Source organism: Phascolarctos cinereus, unplaced genomic scaffold (genome assembly GCF_003287225.1).
Source record: "Phascolarctos cinereus isolate Bilbo 61053 unplaced genomic scaffold, phaCin_HiC Scaffold_8;HRSCAF=390, whole genome shotgun sequence".
Taxonomy (NCBI): Eukaryota; Metazoa; Chordata; class Mammalia; order Diprotodontia; family Phascolarctidae; genus Phascolarctos; species Phascolarctos cinereus.
The window spans coordinates 7,020,484-7,040,470 of NW_027556291.1; the positions used below are offsets into that span (position 1 = coordinate 7,020,484).

Sequence of the window (19,987 nt, forward strand, 5' to 3'; positions counted from 1 at the left end):
GATCAAAACAAGTAAGGTAATCTGAGAATAGAAAGCACAAGTGCCTGGGAGGAAGCCAGTAAGTGGTGGTATTGGAGCAGAAAGGGGAAAAGCCTAGTGTGGCTAGACCCGCATTTGGGGAAGATCATTAGGGCAGTAGTACGAAGGAAGAAGCTGACTGTGGGTCAGATCACGAGCTTCTTATTGCAAAATTTAGACTAAAATTGAAGAAAGTAGAGAAAACTATTAGACCATATAGGTACGACCTAAATAACATCCCTTATGAATATGAAGGGGAAGTGACGAACAGATTTAAGGGATTAGATCTAATAGACTGAGTGCCCAAAAAAATATGTACAGAGGTTCACAATATTGTATGGGAGGCGGCAAAAAAAAAAAAACCACATCCCAAAGAAAAAGAAGAGCAAGAAAGAAAATGGCTATCTAATTAGGCTTTACAAATAGCTGAGGAAAGAAGGAAAGCCAAAGGGAAAGGACAAAGGAAAAGATAGACCCAACTGAATGCAGAATTCCAGAGAACAGCAAAGAGATAAGAAGATTTTCACAAATAAGCAATGCAAAGAAATATAAGAAAACAACACAATGGGAAAGATGAGAGATCTCTTCAAGAAAATTAGAGATATCAAAGGGTCATTTCACGCAAAAATGAGCATGATAAAAGACAAAAACGGCCAGGACGCAATAGAAGTATAAGAGATTAAGAATTTACTGAGTTATAAAAAAAAATAAAGTTCATTTGGAAGACAGAAGGTCAGGAACTTCAAAGAAACCAGAGGAAAAAGATATAAAGGAAGTAGATTCAGCAGTATCAGACTTTAAACTATATTAAAAGGTGACAGCATTGCTGAAGTGTAAAAATTAAAATTTTCTTGTATAAATAAAATCTATGTATCCAAGAATAGAAGGAACACAGAAAAATGGGAGGAAAACTCTCATAGACAATTTCTCACATAGGAAGTGATAGGGTTGGAACATACTGGTATAGGAAATGACGAGTTGGTTGATTCAGAAAAATATGGAAAGATTTGGACTTATGAAGGAAGATGCTGTCCACCTTCAGAGATACAGATGATAGGAGGAAATAAGCATATTGCGATCTAACAATATATATGTGTATGAGTATATATGTGTATTATGTACATGTTTATAGATATCTATGTGTGTGTGTTTATACATTATATATATATATATATATATATATATATATATATATATATATATATTCATGCTTAATTGTAGCCTTCTTTGGGTGGTGGGGAAAGGAAGGGGGGAAAAATAAAAAATGCACAGCAGAGAACAAAGAAAATCAACAAGGAAGCAAAGCTGGGCAGCTCTGAAAACAACATGTAGTGTTTATTACATAGGTCTTCCTGAAATGGAAATTTATTGTTTTATCCTCTCTTATGCTCTGTTGTATACATGGCAATTTTTTTTCTTTTCTCATTTCATATTTAAGTTTAAAATTAAAAAAAATCCCTCTCCCCCCCCCAAAAAAAAAAAAAGACTAAGAAGAGGGGGCAAGAATACAGCAATGAACTATAGAAGAAAGATCTTAACATCACTGATGACCACCACAATGGTGTGGTTACTGATCTCGACCCAGACATCCTAGAAAATGAAGTCAAGTGGGCCTTAGGAAGCACTGCTAACAATAAGGCTAGTAGAGATGATGGAATTCCAGCTGAGCTATTTAAAATCATAAAAGATGTGGGAGCCAAGATGGTGGGTTAAAAAGGTAGTCACTCTCACCCTTGCCTATCAACCTCTGAAAACCAAGAAAATATCACCCCAGGAAAAAAAAAAAACCTCTGGAACAGCTGAAGTAGAAGAAAGACGGGGAACAGCAGTGCAGCAGCCCAGCAAACTGGTCTCCCAGGGCCTCAGCAAAAATAAGGGAAGCAGCACTACAAAGGGCAATGACTAATATTGATAAACTTAACCTTCTCAGCAATACAAGGATCTAAGACATCTCCAGAGGCCTAGTGATGGAAAATGCTATCCACATCCAAAGAAAGAACTATGGAAGTTGAATCACTATCTTCTTTTTTTTCTCTTCTGTTGAGTTTTGTTTCCTCTTTCTGATGGTTCCTTCTATTGGTTTTAATTTCTACTTACAAACTTCACTAATGTCAAAATATGTTTAATAGAAATGTAAATGTCTAGCTTCTATCAGATTGTGCGTCATCTTAGGGAGGGTGGTGGGGAAGAAGGGGGGAGAAAAATTTTCAACTCAAAAGCATATGGACGTGATTGTTGATAAATCAAAATAAATTAATAAAATAAATTTTAGAAAAAGAAAAAAAACCTAAAAGATGATGCTGTTAAAGTGCTACACTCAATATGCCAGCAAATTTGGAAAATGCAACAATGGCCACTGGATTGGAAAATATTAGTTTACATCCCAATCCTAAAGAATGGCAATGCCAAATAATATTCAAATTACTGAACAACTGCATTCATTTCACACACCAGCAAGGTTATGCTTAAGATTCTGCGAGTTAGGCTTCAGCAATATGTGAACGGAGAATTACCAGAAGTGCAGGCTGGTTTTTCAAGAGGCAGAAGAAATAGAGACCAAATTGCCAACATTCACTGGATTGAGAAAGCAAGAGAGTTCCAGAGAAAAACATGTACTGCTTCACTGACTACACTCAAGCCTTTGACTATGTGAATCACAACAAAAACGTGGCAAGTCCTCAAAGCGAAGGGAAAACCAGATCATCTTACTTGTCTCCTGAGGAACTTCATACAATGCAGGCCAAGAAGCAACAGTTAGAATTGAACATGGAACAACTGATTCATTTAAGATTGGGAAAGGAGTATGACAAGGCTGTATATTGTCATCTTATTTATTTAACTTATATGCAAGTTCATCATGTGAAATGCCAGGATGGATGAATCAAAAGCTAGAATTAAAGTTGCTGGGAGAAATATCAACAATTTCAGATATGCAGATGATACCATTCTGACGGCAGAAAGTTAAGAATTAAGAAGTCTCTTGATAACAGTAAAAGAGGAGACTGTAAAAGCTGGATTGAAGCTTAACAACAAAAAAACTAAGAACTCGGTGACTAGTGTCATCACTTCTTGGCAAATAGAGAGAGAAGAAATGGAAGCAGTGGCAGATTTTATATTCTTGGGCTCAAACATCACTGCAGATGGCGACTGCAGCCCTGAAATTAAAAGATGCTTGCTCCTCAGAAGGAAAGCCATAACAAACATGTACAGCACACTAAAAAGCAAAGACATAACCTTGCCAACAAAGGTCTATAGAGTCAAAGTTATGGTTTTTTCAGTAGCGATGTAGGCTGTGAGAGCCTACGAGAAAGAAAGGTGAGCACCACAGAATTAACGCTTTTGAACTGCGCTGGAGAAGACTTTTGAGAGTCTCTTACATAGCAAAGAGATCAAATCAGTGAATACTTAAAGAAATTAATTCAGGCAATTCATTGGAAGGACAAATACTGAAACTGAAGCTTAAATACTTTGGCTACATAATGAGAAGACAGGAATCATTGGAAAAGACCCTGATGTTGGGAAAGATCGAAGGTAAAAGGAAGAAAATGGTAGAGGATGAGATGAGTAGACAATGACATGGAAGCAGCAAACATGAGCTTGGACAGACTTCAGGAGACAGTGAAGGATAGAAGAACCTGGTGTGCTATGGTCCACAGAGTCAGACAAGACTGAAAGACTCAACAACAACCACAACAACAACAAATGGAGAAAGGAAAGATTTAAGACTCCACAATACCTTCAAAGCCTTCTTTCTCTAGAGTAGATATCTCTATCCCCTGAAAAGGGTCAGGAAAAGTAAGGTTTAGTTCAGCAGACATTTATAGCTAGGTCCTGGCTAGTGTGAATAATGAATCCCCTGAAGTCACTGCATTATTCTGGTTCGCACTATTCAAATTCTGATTGTGTGTTTTCATTGGGCTGGAATCAATGATCATATTATACATAATAACTGCCCTGATATTTTAGAACCAGAGGGCAAAATAGAAATTGAAAGAATCCACCGATCTCTTTCAGGAGATCCCCACGGCAAAGAATTGGAAATTGAGAGGATGCCCATCCACTGGGGAATGGCTGAGCAAGTTGTGGTATCTGAATGTAATGGAATACTATTGTGCTATAAGAAATGATGAACAGGCTGACTTCAGAAAAACCTGGAAAGACTTATATGGTATGATGCCGAGTGAAGTGAGCAGAACCAAGAGTAACAGCAAAGAGGGAGCAGTATCCAGAGCTGTGGCTACTACAGCTGAGAGCACCTTTAAAGTAACGGAGACTCTGGTGCTGGAACCTGATGGGAAATGACAACCTCATGGCTTTGGCATCTGCTTTCAACAGATGCCCTATGCTGAGACAGGTGATTTCTGGACTGAGTACTCCCAAGAAGTCATACTATCAATCAGGACAAAATAATAAAGTTGGTCTGTAGCACTGAAGCCCCATTGGATAAACAAAATGAATGGGCCACAGAATTTCTAAACTATTCCAAAATAAGCTGAAATATCAATTATGGGGCATCACGGAGGGAAGAAATTTTACCATTCCACACTGAAATATGTGGCACAATTACAAATTATGGAAAGCAACAAGAAAAAGACCACTCTGACTTGTAGCAATGGGTGGTGAGGGGAAAAAAACAGCCTACGAAGCAGCCAAAAAAACCCCAAAGCTCACAACAACAACTGATAATAAAAGCAAAAGGCCCAGCTACTAACCAGAACACAGATGACATGGGATAGCTATCAGCGTGGAAAGGACTGCAGCCATTGGGCACAATCAAAGGAAGGGCCTTCACATAGAAGAAAAAGAGGCAGAGCCAACTGCCAGAGGATTGGCAGCTGTCCTTCAACAATTCTACCAGCCTTCCTTTCCACCAAGATACCCTGACTAACAAATCAGAAGTGCTGTCAGCTAAAAGTGCTGAAAGGCATGCTAATCATGCACAAAGTAAACCCATCCTTCTCCTGTGGTACCTCTTAATAATGCTGAGGCTGGGGATGGGACAAACAGTTCCAGCCAATCTTTCCAAACTTAGCCTACACAAATTACTTCCCTTCAACCACTCAATGCTCTAGCCAAATCTGCCTGCTAGCTAACTCTTCCCTACATGCAGCATTCCTTCTGCATCTGTGCACTCCTCCTTTCCATTAAGTCTCACTTCATGTGCCTTTTCTGACACCCCCCCCAATTTGTGTCCTCCGAAAACAAAGGTTCTTGTTCTTAACCTTTTGGGTGTCATGGATCACTTTAGCAGTCAGGTAAAACTTAGGGGCCCCAAGAAGTGGCCAGCTCCATCCAGAAGCATCTGTCTGAGGGCAGGAAGCCTGGGATCACATGCAGTCCAGCAGAAGGGCTAACAACTACAGTGATTCCAAAGCAGGGATAAATGTAAACAACATTAGGAGATGTGTGCTACAACTATAATTCCATATGAAAACAGCTGTCATTTCAACCGGTGACAGAGTCCCAGCTACTATCAATACTCCTGTGCTTTATTGACGACAGATGTCTTTTTTTTCTCATCTAAGTTCATGGACTCCCTAAAATCCATCCATGGCTGCCAGGCTAACAGTCCTGTCCCTAGGAAAGTATAAGGTCCTTGAGGGAAGGACCTGTACTATGTTTTGTCTGGCATTTAGCATAGCACCTTGACCACAGTAATAGGCACTTAATAAATGCTTGCTGGATTACACTGGCTGTGAGGTCAACAAATCGGCACAGGATTATTACCAGATGTACAAGACTGCTTTCTAGGACATCTGGCCAAAGGCAGTCCAAAAGATACTCTTCAGAATTTGGGGGTGATGCCAATTTGTTGACCCCTGTTCTTCTGCCCTGGTAGGAAAGGGAGGAGGTGAGGGCGCAGACAAGGGGCACCCACGTGAAACCCCTTAATTACATAGTCACACTGCCTTTTTCCCATCACTCAGTGGAGGAAATGGAATTTGTGACCAGGGAAGGTAGTTCTGTGTTCTAGGGAACATGAAGAAGGCAGGCTTGGATGAAGGGTGGCGATAAAAAACTCTGGACAACTGAAGGAGAGCTTGAAGGCCTGAGGAACCTAGTGAATCCAGGAGAACCCGAAAGGGGAAATGGAGTGAGGACAAAGGAGAGCAAAGAAACTTCCCAATCTCATTTTGCCTGGGACCAACAATCACCATCCTCTGGAATAATTACACTAAAAGAACTTTCCCCTGCATGCCATGAGCTGCTGATGCTTCCCCTTAATACAATGCACGGTGCCCCTGAATAAGTGTCTTTCAACTGCCACACATTTCTGAGTTTCCTTATTTTGTTTTGCCAATTTTTGACCAAGAAGGTAGAGCTAGTAGGTAAACAGTGGTAGAGAGGAAGCAGAATAGTTTGTGCTGGAGTGTCTGGATATGTCCATACATGTTTGGTGGACTGTTAAAAATCAATCTAGTAGATTGTTAAAGCATGAAAGCATTAGGAAATCAGGGGAAGAAAAGGAAGTCTACACAGACCAATGCCCAGGGTATCGTCCCTACTGTGTCCACGTCACAGATGCCAAGGAGCAAAAGAGGCTGGAAATACTGCAGATGGTGTCATTTTCAGAGTCCAGAAGTTCTTCCTAACTTCCAACCTAAACTTCTCCTCCAACAGAAGCTCATACTCTTTTTACCTGTCCTCACAAACAACAGACACAGGCAACAGAGACAAGTTTACCATGATTCACATTATGTGTCTTCAGATACTTGAAGTACTTTTCCCCTACCTGGTCAGTTCTTCTGCAGTTTCTTTCCGTTTTTCTCCCTGGGTCAATGTAACTAGACTTTATTCTATCATTCTGGCCATTTCTTCTGGACCTCATCCAAATCACAGTTCTGTCACAGAGCTTACAGCCAAAGACTAGTAATAGTCATTTCTCCAACACTCTAGCAATGAGGAGTTTCCTATGAACTAATTTTGCAAATAACTGAAACCTAACCCTTCAAGTCCCAAGACTTTGGGCTGTAACCCTGTGGGCAGAGCTCTCTGTAAAATGTGCTGTGCACTTGACCAACTTCTGACACCAAATATACCAATCACAATTTAGCCTTTTCTTGATGACTCCCAATAGTTCTAAACCCCGACGATCATGCAGTGATGCCCTATGCAGGGATGCAGAATTGGCTACTTCTATGCAAAGTGACGCCAGAGAGCTGCCACTGGGGACTTTTTTACTTTTAGAACCTCTGCCTCTCCCAGCAGCTGGCACTGCTTTGTGCTAGCCCCTTCAGCATGTCCTTCCCAATGTGATCAATGTAAGGGAGGAGGGTAGGGAAGGAAGGGAGGCAGGATTTATTAAGTACCTACTATGTGCTAGGCACCGTGCTAAGCACTTTACAAATATTACCTCATTTGACCCTCATAATAACCCTAGGAGGTAGGTGCTATTCTTTTTGCAGTTGAGAAAGCTGAGGCAAACAGAAGTTAAGTGATTTACTTAACATCATATAGAGTTAATAAGCATCTGAGGCCAAATTTGAATTCATGTCTAGGTCTAACACTTTATTTCCTGTGCCACGTAACTGCCTCTAGCTGCAAGATCAAATAACCAAGTTCCAAGAATTAGAGAACTCTAAGATAATTCAATTAAAATAAAATAGTAGACATTAAAAACTATTTCACTTGCAATATACAGAATGTTCTGGAGTGGCTGGTGGCTGGGATACTATTAAAACAAGTTAACCAGACTCAGGATATAAGAACATGAGAGACAGTTTGAGCAATGACAAGAAGAAAACCATTAGGGGCGGCTAGGTGGCGCAGTGAAGTCAGGAGGACCTAAGCTCAAATCTGGCCTCAGACACATAACACTTACTAGCTGTGTGACTCTGGGCACTTAACCCCAACTTAACCCCAACTGCCTCACCCCCTCCCAAAAAAAAAAGAAAGAGAAAAGAAAAGAAACGTGAGAAGAAAACCATTAGCCTGGGCACTGTGGGGGAGAAAGATGAATACAAAAAATCATTCCCCGATTTCAGACTTGGGAGGACAGATCACACTATCCAAAATGATGGGAGTGTGGTACAGAAGGCAGACAAAATGTTTGAGGTCACACTTAATTTGTGGGGGGTAGGAAATATATTCAACTAGAAAGATCCTAAAAACAATGATAATTTCTAAAACGGCTAGAAGGGGAATCGTAGATTTAAAACCAGAAGCAATTGCAGAGGCCACCAAGTCTGATCCCTTCATTTTACAGATGAGAAAACTGAGGCTGCAAGAGGTTACATGACTTGCACAGGATCACAGTTAATAAATGTCTGTATCAGGATTTGAACTCCTGTCTTCCTCCAAGTCCAGTACACTATCCACTATGCAACCTGCCAATCAGGAATCAGGCAGCCTTGAGAAGTGTAAAATCCCAAAGCTAAAATGTACACTGGAGACACCCTCATCTAACCCTTTATTTTACCTAAAAGGAGGCTGGGTAGCCCAGAGGGGCAAAGTAAGCTACCCAGAGGCATACCACTAGGGGGAAGATGAGGCAGGACTAAACAGGCCACTGTTCTTGCTGTTAATGCTGCAGAGCATTAACATTCACCTGTGCGTGCATGCATGCATGTGGGGACGGACGGACACACACGGACACACACACACACACACACACACACACACACACACACACACACCCCAAGTAGATGAGCATTTAGATAGTACTTCTTTTCTCAAATAGCTGTTACAACTAACATTTTATATGCATGTTTTTAAAAACACTATAAAATTATTTATGAAAACTGCTAAAAAATGCAAAGACAATCAGCCTCTTCAAGGAAAATTGCATTTGAATAATTCATTCACATGAATCATTTCTCAAGTGATGAGGAACATATAATGTCCCCAAGTTAGGACTAAATTGTCCAAAAGCTTCTAGTTACATGCTTTACCATCAAGTCAATCAGGTGGACATCCAGATCTAGACAACAATTCTAGTCACTCATGGGAGAGAAGAGAAGTACTTGCACAAGCCAAGCGGGGACCTTTCCCGTGGGTGGTCTTCTCCATTAGAATGGGAGTTCTTTGAAAGCAGGGACTGTCTGACTTTTCTGTTTGTATCCCCACTTCTTAGTATAGTGATTTTTTGAACACAGTTAAGTGCTTAATAAATGCTTTGCTAGTTCATTCATTCATTCAGTCATTCACTTATTCACACTGCATTGGTTCACTAAGCCACATGGTTACTTGACTGTCTGGCCCTCTCCTTGGAAGGTCCTCCTTTGGTTATTTGGGGGGTAGGGTGCCTTCCTTCTGTTGACTATTTCAAATTTATCCTGTATACAGCCTGTTTGTACGTATTTGCTTGCAACTTGTCTCCCCTATTAGACTATAAATTCCTTGAGGGCAAGAACTATCTTTTCCCTTTCCTTCTATCCCCAGTGCTTAGCACAGTGCCTGGTACACAGTAGGTGCTTAATAAATGTTTAGTGACTGGTTGACATCTTTCATATTTTTCTTTTAAACAGAACAGGGGTCAGCAAACTATGGCCAGATACACCTGTCTTTGTTCAGCCTTTGAGCTAAGAATAGTTTTTACATTTTTAAATAAAGTTTGGTTGTATTTAAAATGTAAAAACCATTCTTAGGTCACTGGCCCAAAAACTGGTCGCTACATGTTTTTGGTCCTCAGGCCCTAGTCTTGCAGGCTCCAGTTTGCCAACCCCTGAAGTACGGGATGAATTTGAGTTCCGATCGTGGTCAGAAAAAATCCCCATGATCATACTATACATATCAAAGGTATATCTACACACACAAAATTAAGGCCAAGGGGCTTGGGCTAATAAAATCCCTGTTTTATATTATTTTATTTATATCAAAGAATGGAACAAGGAGTAACAATTGCTCTTTTTAAAAAATTATACATACACATAAAAGAAATCAGGTGCTTTTTTTTTTTAGCAAAAATTCTTTTACATTCACAACATACAAATATTCTTCAAAAGCATACTTTGGCCATCATCAGCTATGTTATCAAAAACACTGTTAACACAGTAGACATCAAATAGAATTCAATTAATTTCTATACCCTGGAACCAAAACTGTCAAAAACTGGTGATCACTAAAAAAAAAAAGAATGAATCTCTCTCACATGAACTAACCATATATATATGGTTATATATATATATATGGCTATCAAAGTCAGCAAAAGCAAAAAGAACAGGTATCTTAAAACAGTCAGACCAGCTGTAAAGATATCTATAAAAAGTTCTGAAAACTTTAAAATGCTAGAATTGCTGGCTATTCTTATTAAATATATACATGTTACATGCTGATGTATATTCTCAAAAGGGCAACCAGATTAGCGTGTATATGTATGGACAGATGGATAGATGGATAGATAGATAGCTGTAGTAACTATAGGTGCAATGCAAATCAGTTGGTGATGTGGTCACCCAAAAATGTTAGTATCATCCTAAGGGGTCTTTTTTTTGTCTGGACCCATGATTTTGGTGCAGGGAACTGGCCAGTAAGGAGTCTCCCTGTACCAACACAGATCTATATCTGCTCTGCAGTTTGTAGTCTTAAGATAGTTAGTAGTCTTTAGCAATGAGAGTTGAAGTGACTGGCCCAGGGTCACATAGTCAGTATGTGTCAGAGGCAGGACTTGCAAGCCATGTTTTAAGAGGCACACTGAAGCTGAAACATATCCAAGGGAAAACCACCAGGGTATGGTAAGGGGACTCAAAACCATTTCATGTGAGGGATGGCTGAAGTAACAGGAGGCAAGTACAGTGTGATAGAGACTAAGAAGTCTATCACCGACTTCCAGCTCTGTGAATCACTCAGCTTCAATGTGCCTCAGTTTCTTAATTTGTAAAATGGGGATAATGAAATTTGTATCACCTAATCTCACAAGGTTGTTGTGAAAATCAAATGAAATAAAGCATGCAAATACATGCACTATTCAAATGTTAGCTACTATTATTGTTCTGTTTAAACAGACAAGGAAAATTGGAAAGGGACCTGGTAGTGTCTTCACACAGGCGGAGTGCTGTCAACTTAACAGGATTTGACTTACCCTACAGGATCAGTGGGGAGAAGATACAAGGAGGCAGATTTTTGTCTCAATATAAGAACTGAGCGAGCTGCCCCATCATCTGTAATGGATGTGCAGAGAGGGCACAAGCATTCATCTGCTATGTGTAAACGGGATTTATTTATCAGTTAAGGAGAATTATAACTGAGAGGCAGGCTGACTGCTTCAATCCATGTCAAAACTAGGAGGCCCTACTCTATGTCCTACATTAATATTATTTTGAAAAAGATCAGAAGACATGGTCTACGCAAATTTACATTTCATTGGGCCGACAAATAGAGGGGTCCCCCCCCCCAGTACAATGCTCTTTGTTAAACTGGAAGGATGAACGATGCAGTATTGGAATTCCCAGAGTTTAGCCAGAGTGACACCGTAATGACTACCTTAGAGGCTGGGATATTGTTCATCCTTGGGGAAAGATGGGGGGACAAGGTGTGGATTACTAAGTAGATTATAATGAAGATAATAATAGAGATTACTAATACTCTAAAATAAAGAACTGATAAAATTCCAATTTGGAAACAGCTCCAATCATTTAGGCAGATGGCCTATAAAAAGGCATGTAAGCCAAAAAAAAACAAAGTAAAAAACAGTAGACTTGAATAAAAATAAACTATAAGCCACACAATCTAGGAGATCTTAAATACAGCACAAAAGAACTGGGGACAAGAGGGTACCACAAGTTAAAACCCAAGTTAAGGAGATTTAAACAGGATCTTGACATTCTATCAAAGTCATCCTTCCTTCCTTATCCTTAGGATTGACCACAGCTTTTTTTTCATATTTAATAACAGTTTTGTATCCACATCTTCAGAATAAGTGGTCTAGAAAGGACCAATGAAAATGACCAATGGATCTGAAAACAGGTTTTATAGAAACAGCTTTAAAAGGCAGATCCATTTATTCTAGAGACAAGTTGTGGAGCAAAACAAATATAGTCAAATATATGAAGGCTATAAATGACTTGCACAGGATGCAGGCATGCCAAAAGTACAGAAAACAGTTTTAAATTATAGCTAAAAAGAAGTTGGGCATAAGGTAGAACTTCTTGAGAATGTATTCCATGAAAAATTTGAGTAAATTTAAGTAGGTTTCTAAATCTTATCTGAAAATCTCTTACAGGGGACAGAGTCAGGAAAAGTCTGGTTTCAAATCCTATCTTTGACATTTAATGACTGTGAGACTTTGCCTCTAAGTCTCATTTCTTTCATCTATAAAATGGAAATAACATCTTCAGAGAGTTGTTGTGAGGATTAAATGAGATAATATGTGTAGAGCATTTTAAAGTCCAACCCTGCTACTACTAATAATTCAGTAGGGCCACCAGGCTGCTTAAGGAGAGTCAAACCTAGCCAGGTCAGAAAAAAAACAGGACAGGTTAAAGCTGATCAGTTTTGGAATTGGGTTTATGGATGGGGAAGGAGGGAGAGAGACAGGAAGGGACGGAGGAAGGGAAAGGAGAAAGAAAGGAAGAATTACTGCTCAAAAACAAAAAGAAAACAAGATACAACAATCTGAGGAGGTCCTGTGCAAGTGCATAGATACCACCAGTAAAGGTTATAAGAAATAGTTATAAAGAGCAAAGATGGGTCTAGCTGGTTAATGCTATGGCATAGCCATAGCCAGTAAATTGATAACACAGAACCAACAGCCGCAGCCACCACCATTCATGGAATGAAGAGTTCTAAAAACGCCGCCTTCCAACATGACACAGAGCACAAGCACGTTACAGAATCCAACTCAACAAACATTGATTGAGCGCTTAACTGTGTACCAGGCACTGTGTGCATCAATACCTCTCAATGCAGGCTCTTAGTAGATAATTCTTAAGGTTGTATGAGGCTCAGAGCTATTCTCAGTAGCTTGCTCACTGAGGTCATACAACTAGTGAGTGTCAAAGGCAGGATTTGAACCCAGTCTTCCTTACTCCAAATGCAACACATAATCAATTCACTGTTTCATGAAGCTTCTGTGCTAGCAATATAATGATGAAAAACACTCACTCCCTGCCCTCAAGGATCTGGAAATTGATGAGGCATTGTTTCTTGCCTTTCCAATGGGTGGGAGAGGAGGAGGAAAGGAAGAATTCAGAAATGAAAATAAAAGAAAATTAAAATAAATCGAAGGGGGGAGATAAGATATCTACACAAACAAGCACAATTCAAGACAGAATGTAACAGGTGTAAAGAGGTATCCATGCAAAACACTATTTGAACATGCGAACGTGGGAAGATCCATTTCAGCTGAAAAGATGAGTGAAGCTGTGAGGAGGAGATACCAACTTGCTAGTCCTTGAAGGAAGCTGATTTCTTAGGCAAGAATGCAGAAAGCATATGCTCAAGGGATGGGGGAATGGCCATCCCCAAAGACAAGATCAAAGAGTGTAAAATCAAAGAACATAAGAAGAGGTCTAGTATAAAAGAAAGCTGGGAAGTTATATTGCAGTCAAGTTGTGAAGGGCATTAAAAGCCAGGCTGAGTTTGTATTTTATCCTAGAGGTGGAAAGGGAATCACAGAAGGGTTTTTAGCAGCCGAGTGTTGTGGTCAGATTGGTGCATCAGGATGATTCTGGTAGCTATGTCAATGATGGTTTAGAAAAAGAAGAGAGTGGAGAAACAGTGAAAGAGGGTTATTTATTAAAGTCAAGGCCTGAAATAGGGCTAGAAACAATGTATATAAGTGGAAAGCAGAAGAATGGGAGAGAAATTGTGAAGGAAGAATAGACAAAACTTAGCAAAAGTCAGTCAGTCCACTGAGAGATGTAGGACAGGAGGGAAAGAGTCAAAGACGATCCTGAGATCTGAAGTACAAGTAACAGGGCAGATGGCAAAGGAGGCATCAAGAGGAATTAGCAACGTGAAAGGAAGGAGAGGTGGGGAGGTTTTAGGGGAAAGATAATGTTTTGGACGTGATGTGTTTGAGGTGGTATCACACATATGAGGCTGGTGGAAATGTGGGACTGGACATTCAGGTTAAAGATCAGGCTGGAATTTGGGATCCATTCAAATAGGTGTGATAATTAAAGTCATGGGCAAAGATGAAACTGCAAAGGGAAACAGCACAGAGAATTGGAGGGTGAGAGCCTAGGACAGAACTCAGAAGGACATTTACGTTCAGTAGAGTAGCAGCAGCAATAATAACAATAATAACTAACATGTACATAGCACTTGACACCAATCTCATTGAGCTTCACAACAACTCTGGGAGGTAGGTGCTATTATCACCTCCATTTTGCAGAGGAAACTGAGGCAAACAGAGGTTAAGTGATTTGCCCTGGGTCACAAAACCCCAGTGTCTGAGGCTAAGAGGCAGCTATCAGACAGATACAAAGAGAGCAGTATCATAGAAGCCAAGAGAAGTCAAAATAGCAACAAGGGGATAGATGGGCAGCAATGTAAGACTTTGCAGAAAGATCAAGAAGGATAAAAACATTAGCAACAAAATATTTCCTGTATAACATTAAAAATGTACATTGACCAACGTTTAAAATCAAACTAATGAAGAGAAGGGTTTCATAAGATTTCTGCCCTTAGACATCATCTGGGTGGTTTGGGGGTACCACAGTTTAAGAAAGACATCAACAGCTAGAGAATGTACAAAGAAGGAAACATATGAAGGGATCCCTATCATATGAGAAGCATCTGTAGGAACTAGGGATGTTTTCCTGGAGAAGAAAAGAATGAAGAGTGACCTGAAAGCAGTAATCAAATATCTGAGGGGCTGGCATGTGGAAGAGGAACTAGGTTTGTTCTGTTTGGCACCAGACAGCAGAACCTGGAGCAATTGGGGGGGGGGTGGCAGGTGCAAAGGGTCAATTTGGGCTTAATGTCAGGTGAAAAAAATTTCTAAACCATAAGAGCTGTTCCAAAGTAGAACAGTCCAACTTGAAAGAGGATCCATTCCCCCTCCTTGGGGGTCTTCAAGCAGAGCCAAATGACCACTTAGTAGGTATTCATAGTGGTAATTCCTTTCAGGGATCGATTGGACTAGACTTGAAGTTTGCTATCCCTAATTTTGACTTTTAAATTTGCTAAGAAATCTGGGAAAATGACTGCCTGGAAAGGAGACAACAACAGGATCTTGGAAGCTTCTAAATTCTAAATACTAAACTGGTTTGCTAAATGTGTATACAACTCCAGGAATCCCAAAATGAACAGAAGAATTACATACGTCAGGCCAATCGTGCACAAATATTTATCCTCTGCCTTCTGTGAGCAAGGGACAGTGATAGTTGGGGGGGGGGGGTTCAGGCTCTTTCAGGGAGTGTGCAATCTAGTCAAGGATATCAAACATGAAGACAGTACTAGCAGCAGATCTCTAAGCTCTCTTCTGGCTCTAAAAATCCTTGATTCTATGATCTTCTGTGAGGGAAAAAAAGAAAACAAGAAAGGTAGCATAAAAACCAAATGTGTAGTATGTAAAATAATATGGGAGTCCAAAAGAGGCAAAGTTCACTTCAAGGAGGATTTCATAAAGAAAGAAAGCTAAACCTGGAAATATATATGCACAAATTAGGTAGGTGGATAATAGAGAGGGAAAGAAACTGTCTGTACAATTTTCTAGAGAGGATCAATGAGTGCGACTAGAACAGTGTTGGAAAAGGGGAGCCACAATTAAGGAAGCTAGGTCAAGAAAGGTCCAGGCTAAGTTTGACCTGTAAGGTAATGGGGAATCACTAAAAGTTAATACTTTCAATTCTGCACAATGAAGTAGGACAGAATAATTCCTTCCTCAAGCATCCCCAGGAAGGACCAAATACAATAAGAACATGAGAACAAAAAAGTTACTTTAATATCTATTTGTGATGTTTGGGCAATACATGTAATGTGAAAGAAAAGACATTTAGCAGGCTTCACAAATTACACATCCATCCCTAAATATCAATTTGACAACAACAAACACTTTTTATGAAGGCTTTCCTGATTCCCCCAGGTCTGACTTTGCCTTATCTGATCTCAAAGCACTTTTTAGTTTCCTTATGTACCTCTAGTCCAATTTGTATTATATTTCTCTGTGAACATGTCTTCTGACATCCACTAGGTTTTAAGATCATTGAGGGCTGGAACCATAACTCAGGATGTATTGCACAGAGAGGCCCTTAAACCACAAATGTTTGTTCCATGAATGAACTGAAAGTAGCCAGTACTTAGGAAGGGATTCCAGGTGAAATACTAATCACAGACTTATAGGACTAAAAGGGAAAAAAGATCCCTTCAGCACCATGGAGCAGCAATAACTTTGGACCTGAACTCCGAAGTTCTTGTTGTTAAGTCATTTTTCAGCCTCTTTGTGACCCCTCTCTGGGGGGTTTCTTGGCAGAGATACTGGAGCAGTTTGCCATTTCCTTCTCTAGCTCATTTTACAGATAATGAAACTGAGGCAAACAGGGGTAAGTGACTTGCCTAGGGTCACATAGTAGGAAGTATCTGCTGCCAAACTGAAACTCCAGAAGATGAGTCTTCCTGACTCTGGGCCCCACACCCTATCCACTGACCCTGGTTCAAATCTTAACTCTGCCATGTGAACTTGGGAAATAAGCTTTCTGGGCCTCAGTTTCACCATCTGTAATATCAGGAAAATGGTTTTTGTACTACCTATCTCACAGGGCTGTCTAGAGGACAAAATGTAAAGCCTTGATAATGTAAGCTAAGGGGGTGGCTAGGTTGCCAAGTGGATAGAGCACTGGCCCTGGAGTCAGGAGGATCTGAGTTCAAATCTGGCCTCAGACACTTGACACTAGCTATGTGACCCTAGGCAAGTCACTTAACCCCAACTGCCTCACCAAAATATATATATATATATATATGTATATATATATATATGTATATATATATGTGTGTGTGTGTATATATGTATATATACACACACACACACACATATATATATAGTAATATATAATGTCAGCTAATATTACACCTTGATTTTCTGAATTTCCAGAAATTCAACACGTTGAAATCTTGTTCTACAAATAAACGGTCTTTTATTCTCTCTCATTAACAGCAAATTCACAGCCAAGCCTAAATGCTTTAGAATCACCATATCTATTTCCAAACAATTAAAGCAATTTCATCTGTGATTTAACTCTGTATAGCAAATGGAAGAGAGCACAAAACTAAAGAACAAGCAAAGTGACCGTTTCATCAGACGCTTCAAAATAATCAACCCTAGCTCGTGAGAAGGAAGAGGGAGAAAGGGGTGTGTTCATAAGAGAAAATGCTGGATACACGACAGAGATTAGCAGAAAAGAATGCTAAGAACACTGGGTGGTCACTGCTAAATGAGAACAATGTAACAGTTATCTTCTCAGTCAAAATGATAATAATACCTAACATTTAGAGGTGCCGTAAAACAATAAACGCTGGGCCTGGCACATAGTAGGCACTTACTTAATCAATGCTAGCTGACGGACTTAACATACAATGTCTAATTTGATCCCGGTAACTTTATGGGGGGGAAAGGTTTTTTTCTTTTCAATTTTGCCAGGTTTTGTTTGGTTTCGCCTCATACATTTAACTGTAAGGTTCTGGTATAACCCAAAATAAGCAAGCTGAGATTGTCCTGCTCCCCCCAAATCAAACATCGTTAAGTAAATGACGTGATTTCATTTGTTGCAAGAGCACCAATCCATCCCAGCAGTCCCACCAATTCCCAGGCACGACCTCCACTCGAAGGGAGGAGAGAGCTCCGAGAGATGGAGACAGACGCCTGTGACAATGAAGGAACCCCCAATATTCGAGGATAACAAACAAAAATACGGGAAGACTGGCGAAGGGGAAAGGGCTGGGACATCCTAGGGGCACGAAAGCCAGTGCGGACCATGGGCAACTAGCAGGAGCACGGCGGGGAAGGGGGGAGGAGAAAGGGGGCTCTCTCCTACCAAGGTGCCAACCGGCGCGGGGGGGGGAATCCAGAGCCGCGCCCCGCCCGCTCCGCAAGAGCCTTCGCCCCCGCCACGCCCCGGCCGCCTCCCCGCCCCCCTCGGCCCGGCCCCTAGCACCTGCTTGCGTGGTGTCGGTGAGGTCGTAGCTGCAGCCCGGGAAGTCGCGGAGCTTGCGGCCGCTGAGGCTCAGGATGCCCGACGTGCCCGCCTCCTCCAGGGCCCGGTCCAGGCTTCGGCCGGCCGCCGGCGGGGGCTGCAGGCTCCCTGGGGGCCACTGCGGCCCTCCCGAGAAGGGCTGGCTGAAGAGAGCCGGCCCCGGGCCTGGGCCCGGACCCGCCCCCGGGCCCGCCCCCGCCCCCGCCGCGGCCGCGGGCCCGGGAGCCGGACTGCCCCCGCCGCCCCCGCCGCCGCTGCCCTGACTCGCCGCCATGTTCCTGGGAGCGAGCGGACGAGTGTCGCTCGTGTGTGCGTGCGTGCGTGTGTGTGTGTGTATGTGTGTGCGCGCGTGTGAGTATGGAGAGAGAGAAGGAAGAGACAGACGGACAGGCAGAAGAGAGAGAGGAGAGAGAGAGAGAGAAGAAAGAGAGAGAAAGAAAGAAGCGAGCGAGATCGACGAGCCCCCGCTACAGTACTCCTGGCCGAGCGGGGGCTGTGGGGTGTGGAGCGCGGGGGGTGCGCATGCGCCGGATGGGCGCCGGCGGGCGGGGGGCGCGAGAGGCGGGGCGGGGCGCAGCAGGAGAGGGGCCGAGGGGAGGGGAGCGAAGAGGAGGGGGGCCGAGGGGGCGGGGCAGGGACTGCCTCCTGGCTAGGGAGGGGAAGAGGGGGGTGTTGGAGAGGAACCAGCCCTGGTGCTGGCAGGTCGGGACTCCTGGAGGGAGGGATGCGAAGGCTCGGCTCCGCTGCTCGGGGTGAGCACCAACCCCCATCAGGCAGAGGAGGCGGAGGCGGGCTCCTGGCGCTTCGGTGGGAGCTGCGCCCTCCCGCCCTGCTCTGGCCGGAGGAAGCTGGGAGCTGCCTAGGGGGGTAGGCGGGCACCGGGGGGAAGGAGTAGGGGGAGATCCAGGCAAGAAAGGCAAATGATAGCTGCAAACAGGAGGCCACTGTGAGCTCACTGGGCTAAGTAGGGGCGGGGGGCTCGGAAAAGGGTCGCCAAAGAGAGCAGAAAGGAAAGAAGCGCGGCACGGCCAGAAAAGCCCTGATCGCCGCGGCCAACTCGTCTGGCTTCCCCCTCCCGCCCCTCCTCTCCTCTCCCAAACTGCGAGGGCGACACGTCCCGCGGATGAAAGGAAGAGAAATCGCGGCCAAGTGTGGGGGCCCCCGGCACCTGCTGCCCCCTGGCACCGTCTCCGCCACGGCTCCGAGAAAGAAAGGTGCCTCTCTCCTCTTCCGACAGCCCGCTGAGCTTATTATTTCGGATACAAAGTTGAAGTCCCGGTCCGTTCTCCCACCCCACCCCGAATGCTGGCTGGCCGTGGACCAACCTGGACTGGAGCGAGTCCGTTTAGATTGTGGACATATAGATGCTTTCTATTTGCGAGAGCCGTAGAGGATAGAGTCCACGTTTGCAACGCGCTGTTTGCAGTAGCACAGTGCTTGGCACACAGTAGGCGCTTAATACATGATTATTTCCTTCCTTTTTGTAATTGCTGCCCCCCCACTTTTGCTGAGGATACTCTGTTTTGTGCCATCCTTCCCTCACCCCCTAGCGGAGCTAATTCATCAAGCCGCAGGCGGCACGTTTAAAGAGAAAGTGCCAGAGGAGGCATTGTGGTACCCGGGAGAAGGGGTGGGACTTCGAATTAAGACGACCTGATGTGTGACCTTAGGGAAGTCCCTTAACATCTCGGCGCTTCGGGTTCCTCCTCAGTAAAATGTAGGAGATGGACTGGTAGACACTCTTAAAGTCCCTTCTACGTCCGAACCTACAGTCCTGCTTTAAAATGTATTGGGCGGAGGCGGGAAGTAATTGTAGAGAAAAGAATTAACTAATCAAAAATAGGAAAAGGTGTTGAGAAAGTAAGTAGTGGCCAAAATCCCTCCGAATGAATATG

At 42.6% G+C, this 19,987-nt stretch overlaps 1 protein-coding gene across 1 annotated transcript in view; it reads right to left on the minus strand.

The window, feature by feature from the left end:
• Nucleotides 1-18,612, minus strand: part of LRCH2 (leucine rich repeats and calponin homology domain containing 2) — a 95,926-nt gene extending 77,314 nt beyond the window's left edge. Inside the window, exon 1 of the mRNA XM_020963466.2 lies at nucleotides 18,054-18,612. Coding sequence (XP_020819125.1) covers nucleotides 18,054-18,366 — 313 coding nt within the window. The 5' untranslated portion in view covers nucleotides 18,367-18,612. The remainder of the gene's footprint in view (nucleotides 1-18,053) is intronic.
• Nucleotides 18,613-19,987: the final 1,375 nt, after the last annotated feature.